General features: G+C 44.3%; 1 protein-coding gene across 1 annotated transcript in view; it reads right to left on the bottom strand.

Annotated features, from left to right (window-relative positions):
- The window catches only part of LOC133380026 (heparan sulfate glucosamine 3-O-sulfotransferase 3B1-like), a 37,094-nt gene extending 19,856 nt beyond the window's left edge, over positions 1 to 17,238 (bottom strand). Inside the window, exon 1 of the mRNA XM_061616475.1 lies at positions 16,420 to 17,238. Within this exon, the coding sequence (XP_061472459.1) occupies positions 16,420 to 16,985 (566 nt within the window). The 5' untranslated portion in view covers positions 16,986 to 17,238. The remainder of the gene's footprint in view (positions 1 to 16,419) is intronic.
- Positions 17,239 to 18,174: the final 936 nt, after the last annotated feature.

Genomic DNA, 18,174 nt, shown 5'->3' with positions numbered 1-18,174 from the left:
AATTCATGACCTAATCCATGTCTCTTTTTAATTAATATTTTAAGGTTAAACATTCTTAAATTTGTTCTGCAGATGCCAAGTCTGGTGCTTAGCCTCATAGTGCGGGGGTGGTGGTGGCTGAAAGTGACTTACACAGCCTTATAATGTACCCGACTGTTAATATTTCAGATTAAAGGGAGGGTTAGAGCTGGTTTAGATTTACAGCTGACGTCCCCCCTCCAAATACTCTCCCAGCCAAGACTTTCTCCCAGCCCAAGTCCAACACTTAGATGCGAAAGCCTTGCTCTCCATTGACTTGCAAGCACATACCTTTTAATGTTTTACCAATTCAAAAACACATCATGTTTTCCCCACACAAAGTAAGATCCACATCTGTGCTCCTCCCTTTTCTTTGGGAGAAAGGGAGACACTGTGGCCCAATCACAGCCTCACAAAAACCTGGAATTTCTCCATTGTTTTCTATGGGGAAGCTTTCACTTTCATCTCAGAAAATTGAGTAGAAAAATGGAAACCAGAAACTGGAAGTGGGTCTCTAGAAAATGCTCATCTATGCTTTACTGTGAGCATTTACTGTTGCAGTTCCAGAAGGGGAAAGTCACGCTCCCTTTAACTAGGATTCCCACCAGCTGCTAAAACTGGAGTAAACTTTCCCTGCCTTCCCTTTCCCAATAAGAAAGCCCTTGCTCATTTCACCTCACTTTTGCCTTTACACTCAAGTTCGGGTAAGATTTGAATGCCATAGCAGAGCAACAGCTTTTAAGAGGCAACAACAGTGGAGGGACAGGAAGGTAATGGAAAGAGGAAAAGGCCATCATGAGGCACATCAGAAGCCACACCTCCAAAATCAAGTAAGGCAACAGAACAGAATTGTGCTGGAGATTCCAAGAAGCAGCCTGAACCGAACACCATCATAAAAAAAAAACTGGGATGATATGTGGGAATGCAACAGCTTGAGAGAAATATCAGTGGGATCTCAGGAGTAACACAGGAAGTGAATGGTGCCAATACCTATATTGTTAAGCTGCTCTGAGAACATGGCCATAATGAAGGTGCAAGATGGATACATCAATCATATTACACGAACAAGCGGAGGAGGGGAGAAAGTGTAGTGCAGAAGCATCCTCAGGCACTAGTAAGTGTGCACCAGCAGGCTCAAAATAAATGAGCAATTACCCTGAATGCCTTAGGAAGTGATTGTGCACATAAGCATTCTTTGCACCATGAATCCAATGACATAATTAGACAAGTTAGCATTTGCATTTAGCTCTCAAGCCTTTCATTTTTCTCAGAAAAGGAGGACTGACAGATGTTTGTGTCTCTTTCCCAGTGATAGAACATGCAACATGGTCTGAAGCAAAACACATATGGTTAAAGAAACAGCACTAAGTGATTAATATATTCTCCCCCCCCCCAAAGAAAAAAAAAACCAGACATGCTGTGCCAGTCTTGGTAAAATTGCTTCAGAAGTTGGAGGACAGCTTGAACCAAGGATGGAGAACTGTGGCCAGATGTTGTTGAACTACAATTCCCATTATCCCCAGCCACTAGTCACATTAACTGCAGCTGATGATAATTGGCATTCCCCATCGGGAGGGCCCGGATTCCTCACCCCTGCCCTGACAGAAGCCATGTGAACAAGTGTGTCCCCTCAGTGACAGAGAAATTTGAAAACCAGCAAATAGCACAGTCATTTGCAAAAATCATACTCCCACAGGAGTATTAATAGAAAGGCTTCCACTGCACCAGTTCTGTAAACCTGGGGTAGCCAACATGGTGCCCTCCAGATGTTTTGGACTACAGCTCCCAACAGCCACAACATGGCCAATGGTCAGGGATGATGCGATGGCTACACCCTAGAGAATATAGGAGATCGTCATGAGCAACCATGCGAAACACACACAGAGTTCCCTGCCCCTAACAGTCTACATCAAGGACTGTAGTGAATACTATCCTGCTATCCTACTTTTTCAAAGCCTGATCCTTGTTCTGACCAGTCTTCTCCCTCCCCCCTGCTCCATCCCTGCCGTCCCCAACAAAGATCAAACACCATCCAGACGAAGGCAGAGCTCATTAGGCAATAGATGATCTATAAATGGCAAAGGATCAGAATTGCCTCAAATGGATCTGTATCAAAAAATGTAAACAAGCTGTGTATTAGGACAGACAACTACCAACGTGCCAGCTGTTCTCCCCCATGCCTGCTCTACCCACCCCCATTCCCTGACTTCCCTTCTTCAATCGGCTGCCTGAGATTCAGGCTTCCTGCCTGAAGACAACACTTTATGCAGTAACAAGGTGCAGCCAGCCGTTAGCTGACACTTGGGTCTTCTAGCCACTGTAAAGAGAAGGCTGCCTCCAAAGCAGTTCCTGGGCAAGCAGAACAGAACTTCACTGTCCTCTACTGCCCCCTGGAGTCTTCCATATGCACTCAAGATCTGCTTGGGAGGGTTGGGGGACACTCAGGAGCAGATTTCGTGGATGCCCGTGGGACATGAGAGGAAAGTGAAATCCCACTGTGCAAGTGGAAGTCCATTCATATGATACCGGATACTGCCCAAAGGGCGATAGCCAATTCCTTCATTCCGTAATGGACGTGCCCCCTCCCAAGTGCATGTTGCATCCTCTCCAGATCTGCTCTAGACGGATGGAGAAAAGCCCAGAACAGATGTAAGGGACATGCAAGGGGGGGGGGAGTTCCACCACACAAGCATAAATCTTTGTGCTAACAGAACACAAGACTTAGTGTTACTTAATGCAAGCCAATGAGTACAACTTTTGGTGAAGGGACTTCAGAATTCTAGCTAACTGTTCATTCTTACCCCCAAACCAGCAGCTACCTATTTTCTTTTGCACATCAGACCACGCAGAAAAATCCCCAGGCAAAACTACAGAATGATATAAATGGAAGGATCATGACATGAGTCACCAATCAGGGGTCCAATATCCTAGAATATGGTAGTGCCTATGAAGCAGAGTTGAAGCACTGCTTTCTGAGAGATTTTGTCTGACAAAACAGGAAGTGAAGGGGAGGAGATTTACCTTGGACCTAGAAAGTTTACAGAACGAAGCTTTGCTGTGGATTTTTAAGTAAGAAATAAACAATGTTTGAACCCCACTTGTGGCCAGTTGCCCTACAGTTGTTTATCGATGCATACATTCATATAAGCAGTTCATTGCAATGAACCACAGCTGCATGGCTTGCTTCCCCCCTCTATTCTAATTTAATGCATTTCCCCCGAATAATCCGATACGAGATTTCCCCTTCTCTCAAATATTAATTCAAGTTAGGGTGCTGAATCTGACTGAGCCGCAGACTTAACACGTTTCAATAGAAACTACTTAAGCCAGCTTTGGGGCCCAAGGCAGAAAACCCAGATGCTAACTCCCTAAGTGGTAATAATAAAACTGCCAGTTTGCTGCACTTTAACAGCATGCCAAAATTTGCTGCCTGAAGGAGGCTACCGCCTCACCCTGTGCAGCGGTCAGCTTGACCTTGCACTCCAGCAGCTCATGCATCCACTTCCCTCTACTGACATCCACTAGTGGTTTTACCCTGTGGACTCACGTGATAAGCCAGTGCAAGAATCCAGTATACAATGCATGGCTTAGGATCATTCTTATTGGCAAAAGGATTCTAGACCGAGAGAAGATGGTGTAGCATCACTGCCCCGCCACCTAAAGCCGCGAACAAGAGATTAGTAATAAACACATATTACAAGTCAGACCTTTATTGGTTGTTCATTTACATTCCCAGAAGGAAATTAAGTTACACCAATTGCATTTCTGCCCTATATGCCTCCCACACTTTCGGTCACCTCCAAACACACCAAACAAGCAGTTGAATTTTGAGCAGAGCAAGAGACAAGGTGTCTTTGTCTCTCCAAATGGTGTTGGACTCATGTACCATCTATGGTTTATTTTTGACCTCTCAGTACTTAATATGTTCCTGTTGAGGTTCTGGTGCCTGCTTAAGGAGTTGTTTCAAAGGGTACACCCATTTACTATGTGGCTATGGTTTGTTGTCTCATGCAACGTGTGGGAAGCGAAGTACAAGGCAATCACCGCAGCCCTGAGATTTCTGATGTACTGCATGACACCTTGTTTGTTTCATAGTCAGTTCATTACATGACCAGATACTGCAAATAGACCAGCTTACCACATACAGACTATTGGCCCATCTAACTCAGTAGTGTCTACACTGACTGGTGGGTCTGCAAAATTTCAGATGTTTCTTGCAGTCCTACCTGGAGATGCCAAGGACTGGACCTGGAAGCTTTTGCATGCAACACCATGTGCTCTACCACTGAGCAATGACCCTTTTCCCCACCAATAGGTTGCCCTTCTGAATGGCAGCCATACCCCTTGGCACTGCAAGGCTGGGGGAGGGAAAGAGAGAAATCGCCCATTTCAGGTGACAGCTTCCCAATGAGCACAAAGTTTAAGCAGCAGTGGCAATATTAACTGTGGGGTTATATATCAGGAGGACTGGAGCAAGAGGAAAAAAAGATGCAATTCATATCAATTGGTTATGTGTCCCGTGACTTCCTGAACACACTGCAGGACATCTATGCATGGGGGTGGGGACTGATGAGTTTTCAGGGATCTAGAGATTTTGAACAGTGCCCCCACCCCAAAGCCATGCTGATCAATTACTGTTTTAAACATGTAGCAGTAAATAATCTCATTCATCTTTGACAGCCACTTATAAAACTAATTTTTGCTAGTGACTGATATTAATGCAAATTTATATATTTTACTGGGTTTTGTTTGGAATAGCAGCTCTTTGTCCTAAAGCAAACGGGAGTTGCCAGAACAGGTTTCACCCTCTCATGCATTGCCCCACCACAAAAGTATATTCTTTTTTTTTAAGCAGTTTGTACAAGCGTGCGAAGTGGATGTCAGTGACGTAATTTAGCCAAAGCAATCCTACTCTTTCCAGTCATAGCGCTGTTGATCAGACGGCTTTCAAATCAGTTTTACTGATAATCCTGAGAACCAGCAAGCAATTTTACATACATATACAGTCATCACTCTGACAAAATGATTTCTCTATTTCTTAATGAAATAGCATGCAGTACATATTATACATAACCAGCACAAGTCAAAGAGCTCATGTTTCTTGGCACTTTTTTTGGAGTTGTTTTTTTTAAGCCAGATACAACACATTAAACCCTGGAAACAGAGTCTGATGTTAAATTGCTTTGAGTGCTGCAGAGCTAGGCACTGAATATGGAAACATAACACAATAGAGCACCAGAGCTCCTCCATCATTTCAGACACCATGCAGTGACAACAGGTAGCAGCCGATAGCCTTGGTTGCTTTCCAACCCTTTAATTAGGCTACAGGAATGAATGGGACTTGGTATTTGTTGTGCTTTGAGGCCATATGGTTAACTATCCAGCAGAGCTGTGGCCTATTTATTATCCCCTTAACTCACCAATCCTCGACAAAAAAAGGCAAGGACTTGTGAGGAAGTATGTTGGTAGTCTTTTAGCACTAACTAGCTGGGGCTGCAAAGCAAGCACTGAATCCAGTACACAAGAGCTTTAGATTTTTCGTATGTTGGTCACATTTAAAAGGACTACTTTGCAAGTTATGCATTTCATACAGTCATTGGGTTGACAGTAATTGCATTCATGCATTTAATGTAGCCCTGGATGCAGCCAATATTTTCACTGCAGGTTACAGCTTATGCTCACATGTGTATGGATGCAGCAACACCAATGAGGTCCTTTGTTAAAAAAAAAGTCTTTGGAGGAGAGAGCTTTGTGAGCAACATCTATACCCAATCATTTCTCATAAGAGGGATTCCCAAGCAATTGTATGATCTCTCAAAATAAAGTGCTTCCAGTAACATGGACCATACAAACACATGCTTAACAAGCCATCAAAACTGGCCTATTAAAGACTTGAAAATGCCCCACAACATATTATAAAATTAGAACTGGGGGTGCAAAGTGCAGAAACTTGTGAAGACACCTGTACGCATAAATATACACTTTCATTTGAGCACATCATTCAGGAACTGTACATAATCTGCACAACCAGATTTGATGAGCACATCAACTGAAATGGACTTAAGGAAAAGGTTCTTTAACTTTTGACTCCTGCCTGAACAGTCCACACAGTATTGCTTCATTAATAACTGGACTGCTGAAGAGCCAGAGCTGAGAAACAAAGGTTTAAAATAAATGGCTACCACCATCTCCCCCCCCCAAAAAAACCACCAAGAAAAAGCTCTACGCAGAAAGCTTTCATAATCACTTTTTTATGCTACTCAGCAAAGTTCCACTCCACCATCTGCCAGAGTCTCACCACAACTCAGAACCATGGATGGATTCACCAGCCAAATATGTCCACTCCAGTGCATGCTCAACTTCAGGAGGAGGGGGGCAGAATCAGCTCCTCAACAGGTGAGGCTGTGAAACCTGATCAGGGAAGACAAAGCAGTTCCCGTCAGCCGCGTGCTGGGAAGAACGCATCATTTGCGCCGTATTGGGAGACATGCTTGAAACAGTAGTGCACTGAAATCTCAGCAACATGAAATAATCTTGGCCATCTGTTTGAACAACTCAGCGCTCCTGTTGCAATCTGAAGGAAGGCTCCCACAGACACACAAGGGCCTCTCTTTTGGAGCAAAAGAGCCCATCCCCTCCTTCGGGGGCCATTTTTCTCATAACTTCATGCTGCGACTAAGACATTGTAATTTGGGGCCTGCTGGAATCAAACTGGAAGGCATTATATGCCTTGGAGAGCTGATGAAAAAGGGAAGAGAGACCCCCATCTTGAATTGTGTTAGGCTCTTGTCTCCAAAGAGAGTTTCATTCATTCAAGAGGCTGTAAGTATATTCTGAAGTAGAAGTGAAGAGGCCCTGAAACTGATGTAGCATGAAATCAGATACAAAACTTTGCTCTACGGTTTGTTTGGGGCAACAGAGTTGGACAAAGTTTGGAATGTTAATGCAGGGTTTGTTATTTTACTGTATCATTTTAAAAAAACAGAATTAAGACCAGCTTTTTAGTTTATTTTGAAAGTGGTTAGGGGGAAGGGGGGGAGATGTTATGGAAAACTATTCACACCTAGTTCCTTCACTTACTGCTTTTATTCCCAGTTTCAACAGCTTGTCAAATATGTATATTGCACATCAATTGCTTATAGGCCCCAATGCCATCTAAGCATCTATCCCAGAGTAGGCCTAGGAGTTCATGTGACCAGATTTCAAGAGAGTCATCTATAGTTTTGCAATGTGACATGTCAGCATCTTGCCAATCTGACACCTTCCCCAAGTCAAGGAACAGACAATGAGGACAAATACAACTGTGAGCATATATGAGCCACTGACTGAGCTTAGTAGTTTAAGGTTTAAAGAAGATTAGTAAGAGAATACCGCATGTTCAGAATTCCCCAGGGGAGAAATAGTTACCACTGCCATAAGAAATGTGAAAACAGGAAGTTCCCTGTGAAATTTATTGGGTTGGGGAAGAAAAGACAGGTCTATACAAAGTATCCTGGCTCATCTGTCTAAGATGCACAAGCTGCCTACATCTGGAAGCATGAGAGGAGGGGCAATTCTCCCCCACACCAAAAGAATGCTTGCCTCCCATTCAAGAATCTTGGTATTAGAGGGTGGAGCTAGGACGCCAGTAGTTTTATAAGTCATAAGGACCATAACTTCAGCAAACCATCTGAAGCAGAGAACAATGAGCTCTTTCCATTTTGTCCCACATATTTATTCATTAACTTGGGAGCCACATGGAAAATTTAACAAGCAAGATCCAAAGGGAGACAGGATCGATTCCAGTGACTGAAAAATGGCATCTGACAGTTAACCACAGACCACCAGAATACATTGCACCATTTGCAGTTATTTTAGCATTTGACTGAGACATGGCAGTTCTCTGGAGCCAATGTCTGGAGGGGAAGGGTTACTCATTAAGTTTGAAGCATCAGCATTGTGGACACTGCTCCCACAGCCACCCATTTCTATCAGGAAATAGTTCCCAATTTATAAGTGAATAAGGTGAGGGTCAAGGACCAAAATTTAGGAACCATGTACTCTATTGGTTACCATAAGGGGGACACACAGACACCCTCCCTCAAAATTTACACCATCCAGTGGAAAACTTATTGGGATGTACACAGTTTGTATTTTATTATACTGTCAAATGTAGGGCCATGTAGCACCACAAATGACCCATCTTCCAGTGTATAAACTTGTGCTCATGAGTCTAAGAAGTTGGGGGATAGCATGTGTGCATATTCAAGCAAGTTGCCCACATTTCCAATTATCACACCTGCTGCTGCCAGCCCCCTGTCCCCAAAAATATTAAGGTAACATAGTGGATGGAAAGTCAGATTGAAAGTACTGTTAATGTACCAGGAAAGTTATAGGCAGTGTTTGATTGCATAAAGAAAGCATCTGCATCCTTTAAGCTTGACTGCAAGAAATGGTCATTTTCTCCCACTTTGTTTTTGTCCACAATGATTCTGGAGGAGATGCCAAAGAGGAAAAATACCATGAACTCTAGTGCTTGTAACTACTTGGCATTAATCGCGGGATCTAGTTTCCTTTCCGTCCTGCTAAAACATTTGTTTGAAGCTGCTAAACAGAAATAGTAGGTATCAGACTGCTGGTTCTGGAGTTGTGTAACAGAAGCAGACAGCTTCGCAGAAGAAAATAATTTGCACTGGATTTTAAAAAAAACTTGCCTGAAAAGTGAGATTCAACACATCTCTGTCCATTGCACACAATAAAGGGGGGGGGAGTCCATGAGATATTAAGATAGAAAACAAAATTGTTCTAGTTTAATAATGCCACCCCAGTTGGGTACATATCACAAAGCCAAAAACTGAGGTATGATGCTTGTGTATGCCATTTAACTATTTTAGACCAGAGTTGTGCACAAGTGGGAAGATCTCATAAGAGTACAAAAATGGAGCAAGATCCGGAATTTCTTCCTTGTTCATAGTTATTCAAATGCCAGTCTCTAGCCTTACGATATGAACACAGTTAAGACAGGGCTGTCAAACTGTTCCTAGCTTTTAGAGATATGTAGTCTTTTAAAGGTAAAGAAGAGTAAGAATTCCTTTTCATGCTAAATACTCAACAAAATAACATTCTCTTGTGAATGGCTGTCTTTTCTTCAATGGACTACATAGCTTCACTAGGCTGTTGGATCAGGCTGTCCAATTTCAAGTACACTAAAGCTGCAGTCCTAATATACATTGTATACCTGGGAGTAGGCCCAAACAAATACAGTGTGGCTTACCTCCGAGTAAATGTGCATATGGTTTGTGCTGCATGACTGCAATTCCAAACACACTTAGTAGAATAACACAATCTATACATGTTTTATTGAACTCAGAAAGGCTTACTCCCAGGTAAGTGGGTTTAGGATTGCAATTTAAGTCTCTGACTTGCTTGGGATTGCACCACTTCATGACAAGATCAGTCAGAATTCTACAGGATGTTCTTCAGAGGTCCCACTATGCTTAGTGTTCTGAAATAAGTAAAACACAAACTAGATACTCCATAGTCTTAAAATGATGATGATTACAATCAATATGATCTTTGCTTAGAGCCTCAAATCTGTAATTGCATAATTACTAGTTTCATAAAAGTAATTTTTTCCAGGAGGAAAACTGCTTGCATGTTTCCTGAACTGGCCTTAGACTGATACATTAATCAGAATAGGGGCATTTTATTCTAGTGAATCATTATTTAAGCATAAGAAGTGTGGTCGAGCTAATGCAGGCAATCTCATCCCTAAAGCAAAGTGTTCTCTTAAATATTGACTTATTCCACTTAGTGGATCTGGGAATCTCATTTGCAATTTGCTGTGTACCCATTCTTTACATAGAAAAGGATTAATCAACCATTTTACAGTCTGATTTAGCTTGCTTATTTAATACAGAACTCAAGATGCTTTAACATTATTTCATTAATAAAAACTATGATAGTTTTTAGCTAGCAAGCAGCACATAGTTTTAAAAAACTTTTCCAACACTGGGTAGAGACACACTGCAAATGTTGAATGGCTTACCTTCTCAGTTTTGGGAATCTGAAGACGCCCATTTAGATGAGTATGGGTTAACACCAGCTAGAGCTGCTCGCTGCTTTCGGTTTTGCTTAAGGAAGGGTAGAGGCAATGCTGATGTTCAGATCACAAGGGCATTAGCATTTAAGAGTATTAATATTTTCACTCAAAAATTAAGGCTGCAATTCTATACATGCTTACCTGGGAGTAAATACTACTGAACTCAACAGGGCTTGCTTCCAAGTAGATATGTATAAGATTGCAGTGTCTGCGGCTGAAAAGTCTTTAGGAGTTTGTCCTTCTTCGGGCAAGACAAGTTTTGATTGTGCACCTTTGAAACCAAAGGCTTACTTGCTTAAAAACCTCACCTTTTCTCAAAAGTTCAAGGTGGCTAACAGTCAAAGTTAATCATAGATAACATCAAAAGCTTTACGGTCAATATGAAGAGCAAATCTAAAGGAGTTTTTCCCCCTTAAGAGCCAGATGTTCTAGGATAGGGTCTATTACAGGTAATTGTCTAATGTGGGTTTGCTAACTAAGATAGCACATAAAAACTCTAAAAGGTCTTGTTAATTTCACCAGAAGCAAGATCTCTCACAAGAGAGTTTAAATTCAAACAAACCTCCCCCCAATCCACAGCAATACCTTTATTATGAGCAACCAAAATGTCACAAAATATGGCTTGAAACTTTGTTTGAATGCGGATAGCAAATGCAACATAAAACTTTTTTACAAGGTTTTAAATGTCATGAGAGTAACCAATCATTTTCATCAAAATTTGTAGATGAGAGACAGTTCTTCACATTCTTGCTAAAACAAATCATATAAGAAATGGATTTGTTGAAGAAGATCACCTCCACCCCGTTCTTTCAGAAACAGTCCTTTAGATAAAATATAGTGTCCTAAATCCTGGTTACACCTGTGTATAAATGGCTTTTTCATGATCAGTTCTGGGTTGTAACAAGAACATTGTTTTAGCCGAATCTGAAAGAGATTCAACATTATCTGTGTTAATAGCTAATAAAAGCAAGATTTTTTAAAACATCGCTGCCGTTCTCTTCCCCAGAAAATCAACTTACTTATATTAAGATCTGTCACTATTATTTCAATAATAATTTAATCTTGCCATAACCCAAAGTATATGTTCTGAGCAAATTCAGCTGTCAGAACAGAGACAGAGTGAAGGTGCTATAAAAATGTGATGTATAGACTCACAAGTGGTCTAATTTCAATCCAGTAAAAAAAAGTAGCAGCCATTCAAAGTCAGAATGCAATTCAGTAGCACGCTATGGTTTTTAGCAGAAGCCAGTATGGATCACATTAAATATCGCCGACTGCTTTGGCAGTGTAGAAAAAGACAGCATTCCAAACTATACAGAAAAGTGACTCAAACACTTGGCAGAGGATTTTTTAAGAAGTTAATGTTGTAGTCCTATACATTTTAACTTATAAGGAAGTCCCTTTTAACTGAAATAAGGCTTACATTTAGGGGAAAAGCCTACTTTTGAAAGAACATGTTAAGAGTTCAATGTCTATTAAGATTTGGTTGCCAAAGAGAGGATGACTTTTTAAAAAAAAAATTGTTTACAGCATTAAGTTATGCTGTCAACTCTAAACACCCTTTGTTTGGGGGAGGGGTGCTGACTGCAATTAAAACCCAAATTTAATTGACTGAAACTCTTTAACACAAAGTATTTTAAAGCAGAAATTGTTACTTTGCCAGTCAACATCTTGTCTCCATTTCCGATCTCTCCAAGTCTACTGTGTTTACATATCACAGTTGCCGCTCACAAGTCACACAGTCCCCATCTGAACTGTAAGATGGTTTAGTCTTATTAAAGCAGGACTAACACCCCAATCTAAGAGCTCATTAAAATAATGTAGGAGACCAAGATGGTTTAGGCCCAGTAATATTAACACTGAAGTAATTCAGCTTTAAAATGGTTTGCCGTTCCTGTGTCAGGACTGTAGCTTCTGTCACGTGGCACCTCCATAGGGCCTTAAATCAGTCAAGAGACCCAACCTATTTGTTATAATTTTAATACAAAATGATTTAAACAAGGAGACTGCTACTAAAGCAACATGTTGTGTGTTGCAGCTGAAGTCTAGCTGCCAAGTAAGCAAATTTAGGGAGAGAGAAAAATTAGGGTATGCCCTTTTATAGCTTGTCCTCAATCATTCAGCTGTACTCTCAAAGTAGTTTTAAACTGCAGTCTATAGCCACAGCATTTTTGAAAACGTACACCTCATTTTTAAAAAAACAAAAATAAAAACAAAGTTGTATATACTGGTTTAGCTTGAATAACTATTTGTTTGCATAACTAGGCTTTGATTTTCCCTTACATAGAAGTCCCCCACACACACACACCTTAAATAGCAGCAGATTGACTGTTAGGCAGTAGCAGGAGGAGAAGGGCTCATTTGGACCTTAATTAGGAAAACAGTTACATTCCTGCTAAACAAAAGCCACCACCAAAATCAGCACCTGTAACTACTGCTATTTCAGTATGTCATCTCCTTTAACGCAACATTGTTCCAGCTGACATTAACATGGCTTCCAATAAGTGTGGATGTTATATACAGTACAAGCCTCTCTTTCAGGATACCAGAGCTTCTTTGAAAAATACATATTGCCACATGCAGTGCAATTTGAGGCATGTCTACTCAGAAGTAATCCCCACCAAGTTCAAAGAGATTCCCAGGTAATTGCGCACAGAATTGCAACCTTAGCCAGTTGACCAGGAAACTTCATGAACAAAAAATGATTTTTTAAAATATGAACAAGACATTAGCATTATGCTGAATATACCAAACAGGAAGAACACTGTGCAACATGTCTGGCGGTGGGTGGGGTAGCACGAGGGAGGAGGAGATGCATAATCATAACCTCCATGTCAAACCCATTTCAGCTTCATCAAAGATGGCAGATCTAGATAATCAAGGTGGTTATGCCTGGTCCCTATTCTTCCATTCTCCTAGCTAACATCTTTCCAAGGCCTGCAACAATTGGATTTCCAGTTAATCTGCATCATTTGTACTTGCATAACCTACAAGCTTTGCAGACCCAGTCTCTAGTACTCCACATTATCCATGCTTACAGCTTGTTTAAAACCCTCTTGCAAATGAGGGAGAAAAAGTATGAACATACACTCTAATTTGATCAAAAGGTGGTTGTATTAAACAAAATCAAGTTCCATAACCTATGTCACAGCCATGCAGAACACAACACACATTTTTAAAATTCAAAAAAGCCCTGTGAAGCTGGCTTTTATAGTTACTTTACATTACAGCTACTTTAACACAATTGTCAGTGATGAACAGCATAGAGGTCTTCCAAGCCACAGTTTGACCATACAAATACATTGAATGTCATAGTTTAGCAAAAATGCACAACCAAAAGCCCATCTTTAAGAATGTGGCCTTTTATACATCATGGTTACAAAGGCATTACTACAGCAGGAGAAATATGCAGGATTGAATTTATTCCAGTAGTTACCCACCCAGGCAGAGTTGAGAAGGCATTTTAAATGCAGGTTTCCATTCCACCCCACCCCCAAACTAGTTGAGAGTTTCCCCCTAGTTCAGCCTTAAGCAATCCTCAAATGGTCCTCATCTTCCTGACAGCTCTGCTCATTAGCTGCAAACTGCAGTTTGGGGAGGATCTTTTAGAAAACCTTGAACACAAGCCCATCATACAAGATAACAGAGATCCGGCACTTCACAGCCTCAAATAATATAATTAGTGCTAGTCTTCATAATCAAAGGCTGTAGCGCTGTAGAACTGAGGAGGAAGGAGCCAGGGAGATTGTGCTGATGCAGCACATCTACAAATAATGGTCCCAATCCTCCTGCTTACTTCAGCAGTTTTGGCCACAATTCCATGAGATGTAGTTGTGTGACCCTAAATGAGTAAACAAAAGCGGATCATTCTGCTTCGATTCATTGTTTGTTCCTTCAGTTATATTTTAACTTTAAAAAAACATACACAGATACATCTCAAACTCCCTTCATTGAAAGCAAAAGATTTTTTTTAACTACCAAGTGGCACTTCCTAAATAGCTATACACAGATTAAAAACAATTTTTGCTACTGTTTTGGCTCTCCTTAGAGAAACTCTTTTTGAGATATTTTAATCGGGTAATATTTTAAAATATAGGGTTGAAAAACTTTCCGACAGCTTCTCTTCCATGTATTTAGCATAGCAGAAGTCTGGGTTTTGTTTTAAATTTCCAACACCCTACAGTTTCACTGAAAGTTGTGCAAGTTTTTTGGGGGTGGAGAAGAGGTGCAAGTTACCCAATTGTCTTCAGAGCAACCCATGCAATATTAAAGCCACTTTTATTTATAACAGACAAGATTCTCCCCCAAACCATATAAATCAATGTAGACATCGACTGTACATGGCTTAGTTTCTATTCACTGACACATGTTGCACAGATTACTGCAGCCCATTACAGATGCTTCTGATGCATCTTTTATGCAGTTTGTGTCCACATGAAGGCAGAACGCCAGCAAGCAGCTTCCTTAAATTTGCAGACTAAAAAACCGGACCTCTTCCCCTCCCTCATACATTTGAGGGAGAGAAGTCAAGTCACCTGCCGCTCTCTCCTCTTTTATCATGGGCGTCCAATCCAAGCCATTTTCCTCTGACAGTTAACCCTCCTTCCCCAGAAAACAGCAGAAGACCTCACCGCAAAGAAAACTCTAGAAAGGTGAGGGGAAAGGTCACGGCAAGACACGCAGCGCCCGACCGTAGGCCCACTTACTCGGAAGTAAGGGAACCCGATGTGTACCCACGATCTTCGTTTTCATCATATTTCTGGTCTGGTTTTCAACTCTGGCGTGCCTTATGCAAGCCCTTAACCGCGTTTTGGGGAAGGAGGGGGAGAGAGGGAGGGGGGAGAGAGGAAAGGCCATCGGTGAAGATGCCCGTTCCGAGTCACAACCTCAAGGACAGGGCAGGCCGAGAAACTGGAAGCCCAGTAGAAATGCAGTTGAAATTGACAAGCAAGCGGGCACGCTCCAACTGCGGATTTCGAAATTAAGAATCAACGATCCCCGGCCCCTTCAGGAACCTAGTACTGTGCAGGAAAATTAAAACTCCGGCGGGCTTTAGTGAATTTTATTGCTGCAAGGCCCAACACCATCTTCATACCACAGGACGTGTGAAATTCCCCAACTATTCCAGATGTATTTTCAGTGTTAAACCCCACGGTCCTTAAAAAGCACGTTTGGAACAGTCTTAAGAGGAAGCCCTGGAAGCTACTTCAGCCTTTGAGATTCATTCCACGGATCTCTAGCAGATCGCCGAGTTCCCCCAGTTAAGAACCGGTGGACCGACCAGGACTGCAGTGCTCCATTTTGCCCGACAGAGCTCACTGGCTCTATGCTAGCGGCAGGCGCCTCCTGGCGCTGCCTTCAAACTCCAGCGCGCCAGAGCGGAACTCCGGGCACTACTTAAATCATCACCGTCCCAATTGACAAGAGGGGAAGGGGGGCGGGTAAATCTATGGCCAGCTTGAACCCGATGCTTGTCTTTGGGATTTAAAATGGGAGGAGGCTTGCCTTTCTGGCCCTCGACACACACACACCCAATATACACGGGATCCTCTCACCCCGTCGATTATTAGGATCACAGACACTTGGTGCCTGCTCTGCAGGCCACGCGGGAAGACCTTGGAGAGACCACACGAGCCCTGCAATCGCATTGCTTGGAAAGCGATTCTAGTCTGCGACTTGTTTGCGGGAAGACCCCCTATCGTCTTAAGATCGAGAGGCCGCTGATCTCCCTTTCTCCTTCTTTGCGGGTAGCAGAGAGAGAAGAGGAGAAGGAAAACACTCTTGCTCGGGGAAACTCTCCGACCCCTCGAGTCTAAACCCATTACCTGGAAGTAAACGCTACTGAAACCAGGAAAGACCTTCGGGGGTCGCGCAACTGAGGAGCAGTACGATTTGGGTAACGCTCCTCTCCTACGCGGCCCAATCAGGCTCCTGCCATAGACTCCTATCCATCAACCCAAATACTAGCCTGGTGCTTGTGAGTGCGTGTAGAGGAAATGGGCAGAGGCGGCGGCAAGTAGCCGGTAAATTGTTACCGAGTTCGATTCCCATAGAAGAGCCAACCTGGCCCCTTCCAGTCGACCCCAAGGGTAGAGCAAGCTACATACAAAGGTGGCACGTGGAAGGGCTTCCGTTCGGTCACACATCTCTCAACCCCCCCAATCACCCCCCCAGAGGTTGTAAGTACTCGGGTGGAGGCGCAGGGGAGAAGGGCGAGTTACGCCTTCTCGTAGGTTTAAACTGCCCACTCACCCACCTACCCGCGATGAAGGGGGCGTCGCGCTAAGCTAAAGCGGGGAGCCCTCCCAGGCCAGGCGTACCTATACCAGGCGAGTCCTCGCTCGTAGTTGCGGTCGAAGAAGTGAGGCTCGGCGCCCACCGCCCGCACGTCCGGGTGGACCCGCAAGAACTCGAGCAGCGCCCGGGTGCCGCCCTTCTTCACGCCGATGATCACCGCCTGGGGCAGCCGCTTGGTGCCGGAGCCGTTGAGGAAGCTGGTGATGGGGCTGAGGGAATCCGGGGCTGCCCCGTTGCTGCCCGCGTCGTCCTCCTCGTCGTCGTCTTCGTCGTCGTCGTCCTCCTGATCCGGGCTCAGCTGGCCCTTCGAGCCTGGCGTCCGTAGCAGCAGCAACTTGGAGAGCAACGCTGGACTGTGCGCCCGCCGGGCTGGGGCCGAAGAGCCCACCAGAAGCAGCCCCGGCGCGGCGGCGGCGGCAGCGCACGATCCGGCGGCGCACGAGTAGACCATACAGAGCCACAAGGCGAGCATGATGAAGAGCAGCAACAGAAGCAGCCTCCTTCGCCCCGGCGGGAGCAGCGGCTGCGAGGCAGGGGCGCCGGGGGCATCGGGGAGGCGGCGGCAGCCGGTCAGGCACAGCTGGCCCATAGGCGGCAGCCCGCGGGCGACAACCCCGGCACCATGGCTCACGGGGCCCGGCCGGCGCGACTAGGCGGGCGGCAGCGGGTCAGCAGCGGAGCAGCGCCCGCTCGCTTCCCAATCAGTCCCGATTGTAGCTCCGGCGATTAAACCAGCGAGTGGCGAGCGCACGAGCGCGCCTTTGCCGGCCAGGATGGAGCACTAGAGGGCGGAGAACAGGCACTCCTGACTGGCACCCCTCGGAGCCTATAAGAGCCGCCTACCGGATGCTAATTAGCCCCCTTTTGTTGATCAAAGGCAGCCAATGGCGAGCCAGGCCGTCCCCTTGGGCGGGGAGCGGAGAACTGCGGGAGGCGATTAGCCATTCTTATTGGCTAATGAGCCGTTAAAGAGCCAGGGGCGGCGAAAAGGTGATAGACCGCCGAAGCCGGGAAGCTTTTTTAGATGTTTCGCTAAGTGAGGAGACCGCCCTGCCCGGCCGGCCTTCGCTTTTTCCCCAACCACGATGTAGAGATCCCGCGCTAAAGTTGATCTAAGAACGTGAGAAAAGCCCTGCTCGGTCAGACTAAAAGGCCTGTCCAGTCCAACTTGTGATCTGAGAGCGGCCGTGCCAAGATGAGTTTAGGGTGAGGAAGAGAGAGGCGAAGGATGCCAAGATGGCCTGGAAGGGGGTTGATGGTCCCCGGAGGTCAGCGACAGCGGAGCAAAGCAGGTTCTTTGAGGGACTCGACGGAGCCACGTGGGAAAGTGCAATTGACCAATGGATAAAATGAATCTGTTAGAAAGTGGGGGCGGAGAGGCTTTTGAGGCAGCTGCCCGGTAACGCCGCTTCCGTCCCGATCTTTTGTACGGCAAGTTGAGCTCTGTGAGCAGCACACGCTGATCTCCTCCCCGCACCGGGACACACACTCGCACCCACACCCCAAGTGCATTGTGTTGCGTGGCCAGGAATTAAAAGGTGCTGCAACCCAAAATTTACTGGTGAGGCATAATTTTGAATAAAAGGTATAGCCGAGTTGGGCTTAAAGATCATATAAGGTATCTAGCCGACACTCAATGACTTGGGAGCAAACCCCGTTGATCTCAGTGAAACATGAAAAAACTTAAGCAAAGTATTGCGCTGAGCTAGGTTCACGGTGATCAAAGAGCCGGCAAGAACGAGTTTTGAGTACTGGGGGCGGGAGGGGACGTAAAGATT

This window comes from Rhineura floridana, chromosome 3 (assembly GCF_030035675.1).
Source record: "Rhineura floridana isolate rRhiFlo1 chromosome 3, rRhiFlo1.hap2, whole genome shotgun sequence".
Lineage (NCBI taxonomy): Eukaryota > Metazoa > Chordata > Lepidosauria > Squamata > Rhineuridae > Rhineura > Rhineura floridana.
Note: the sequence above shows the minus strand (reverse complement) of the source record. Positions and strands in the feature narration are given on the sequence as shown.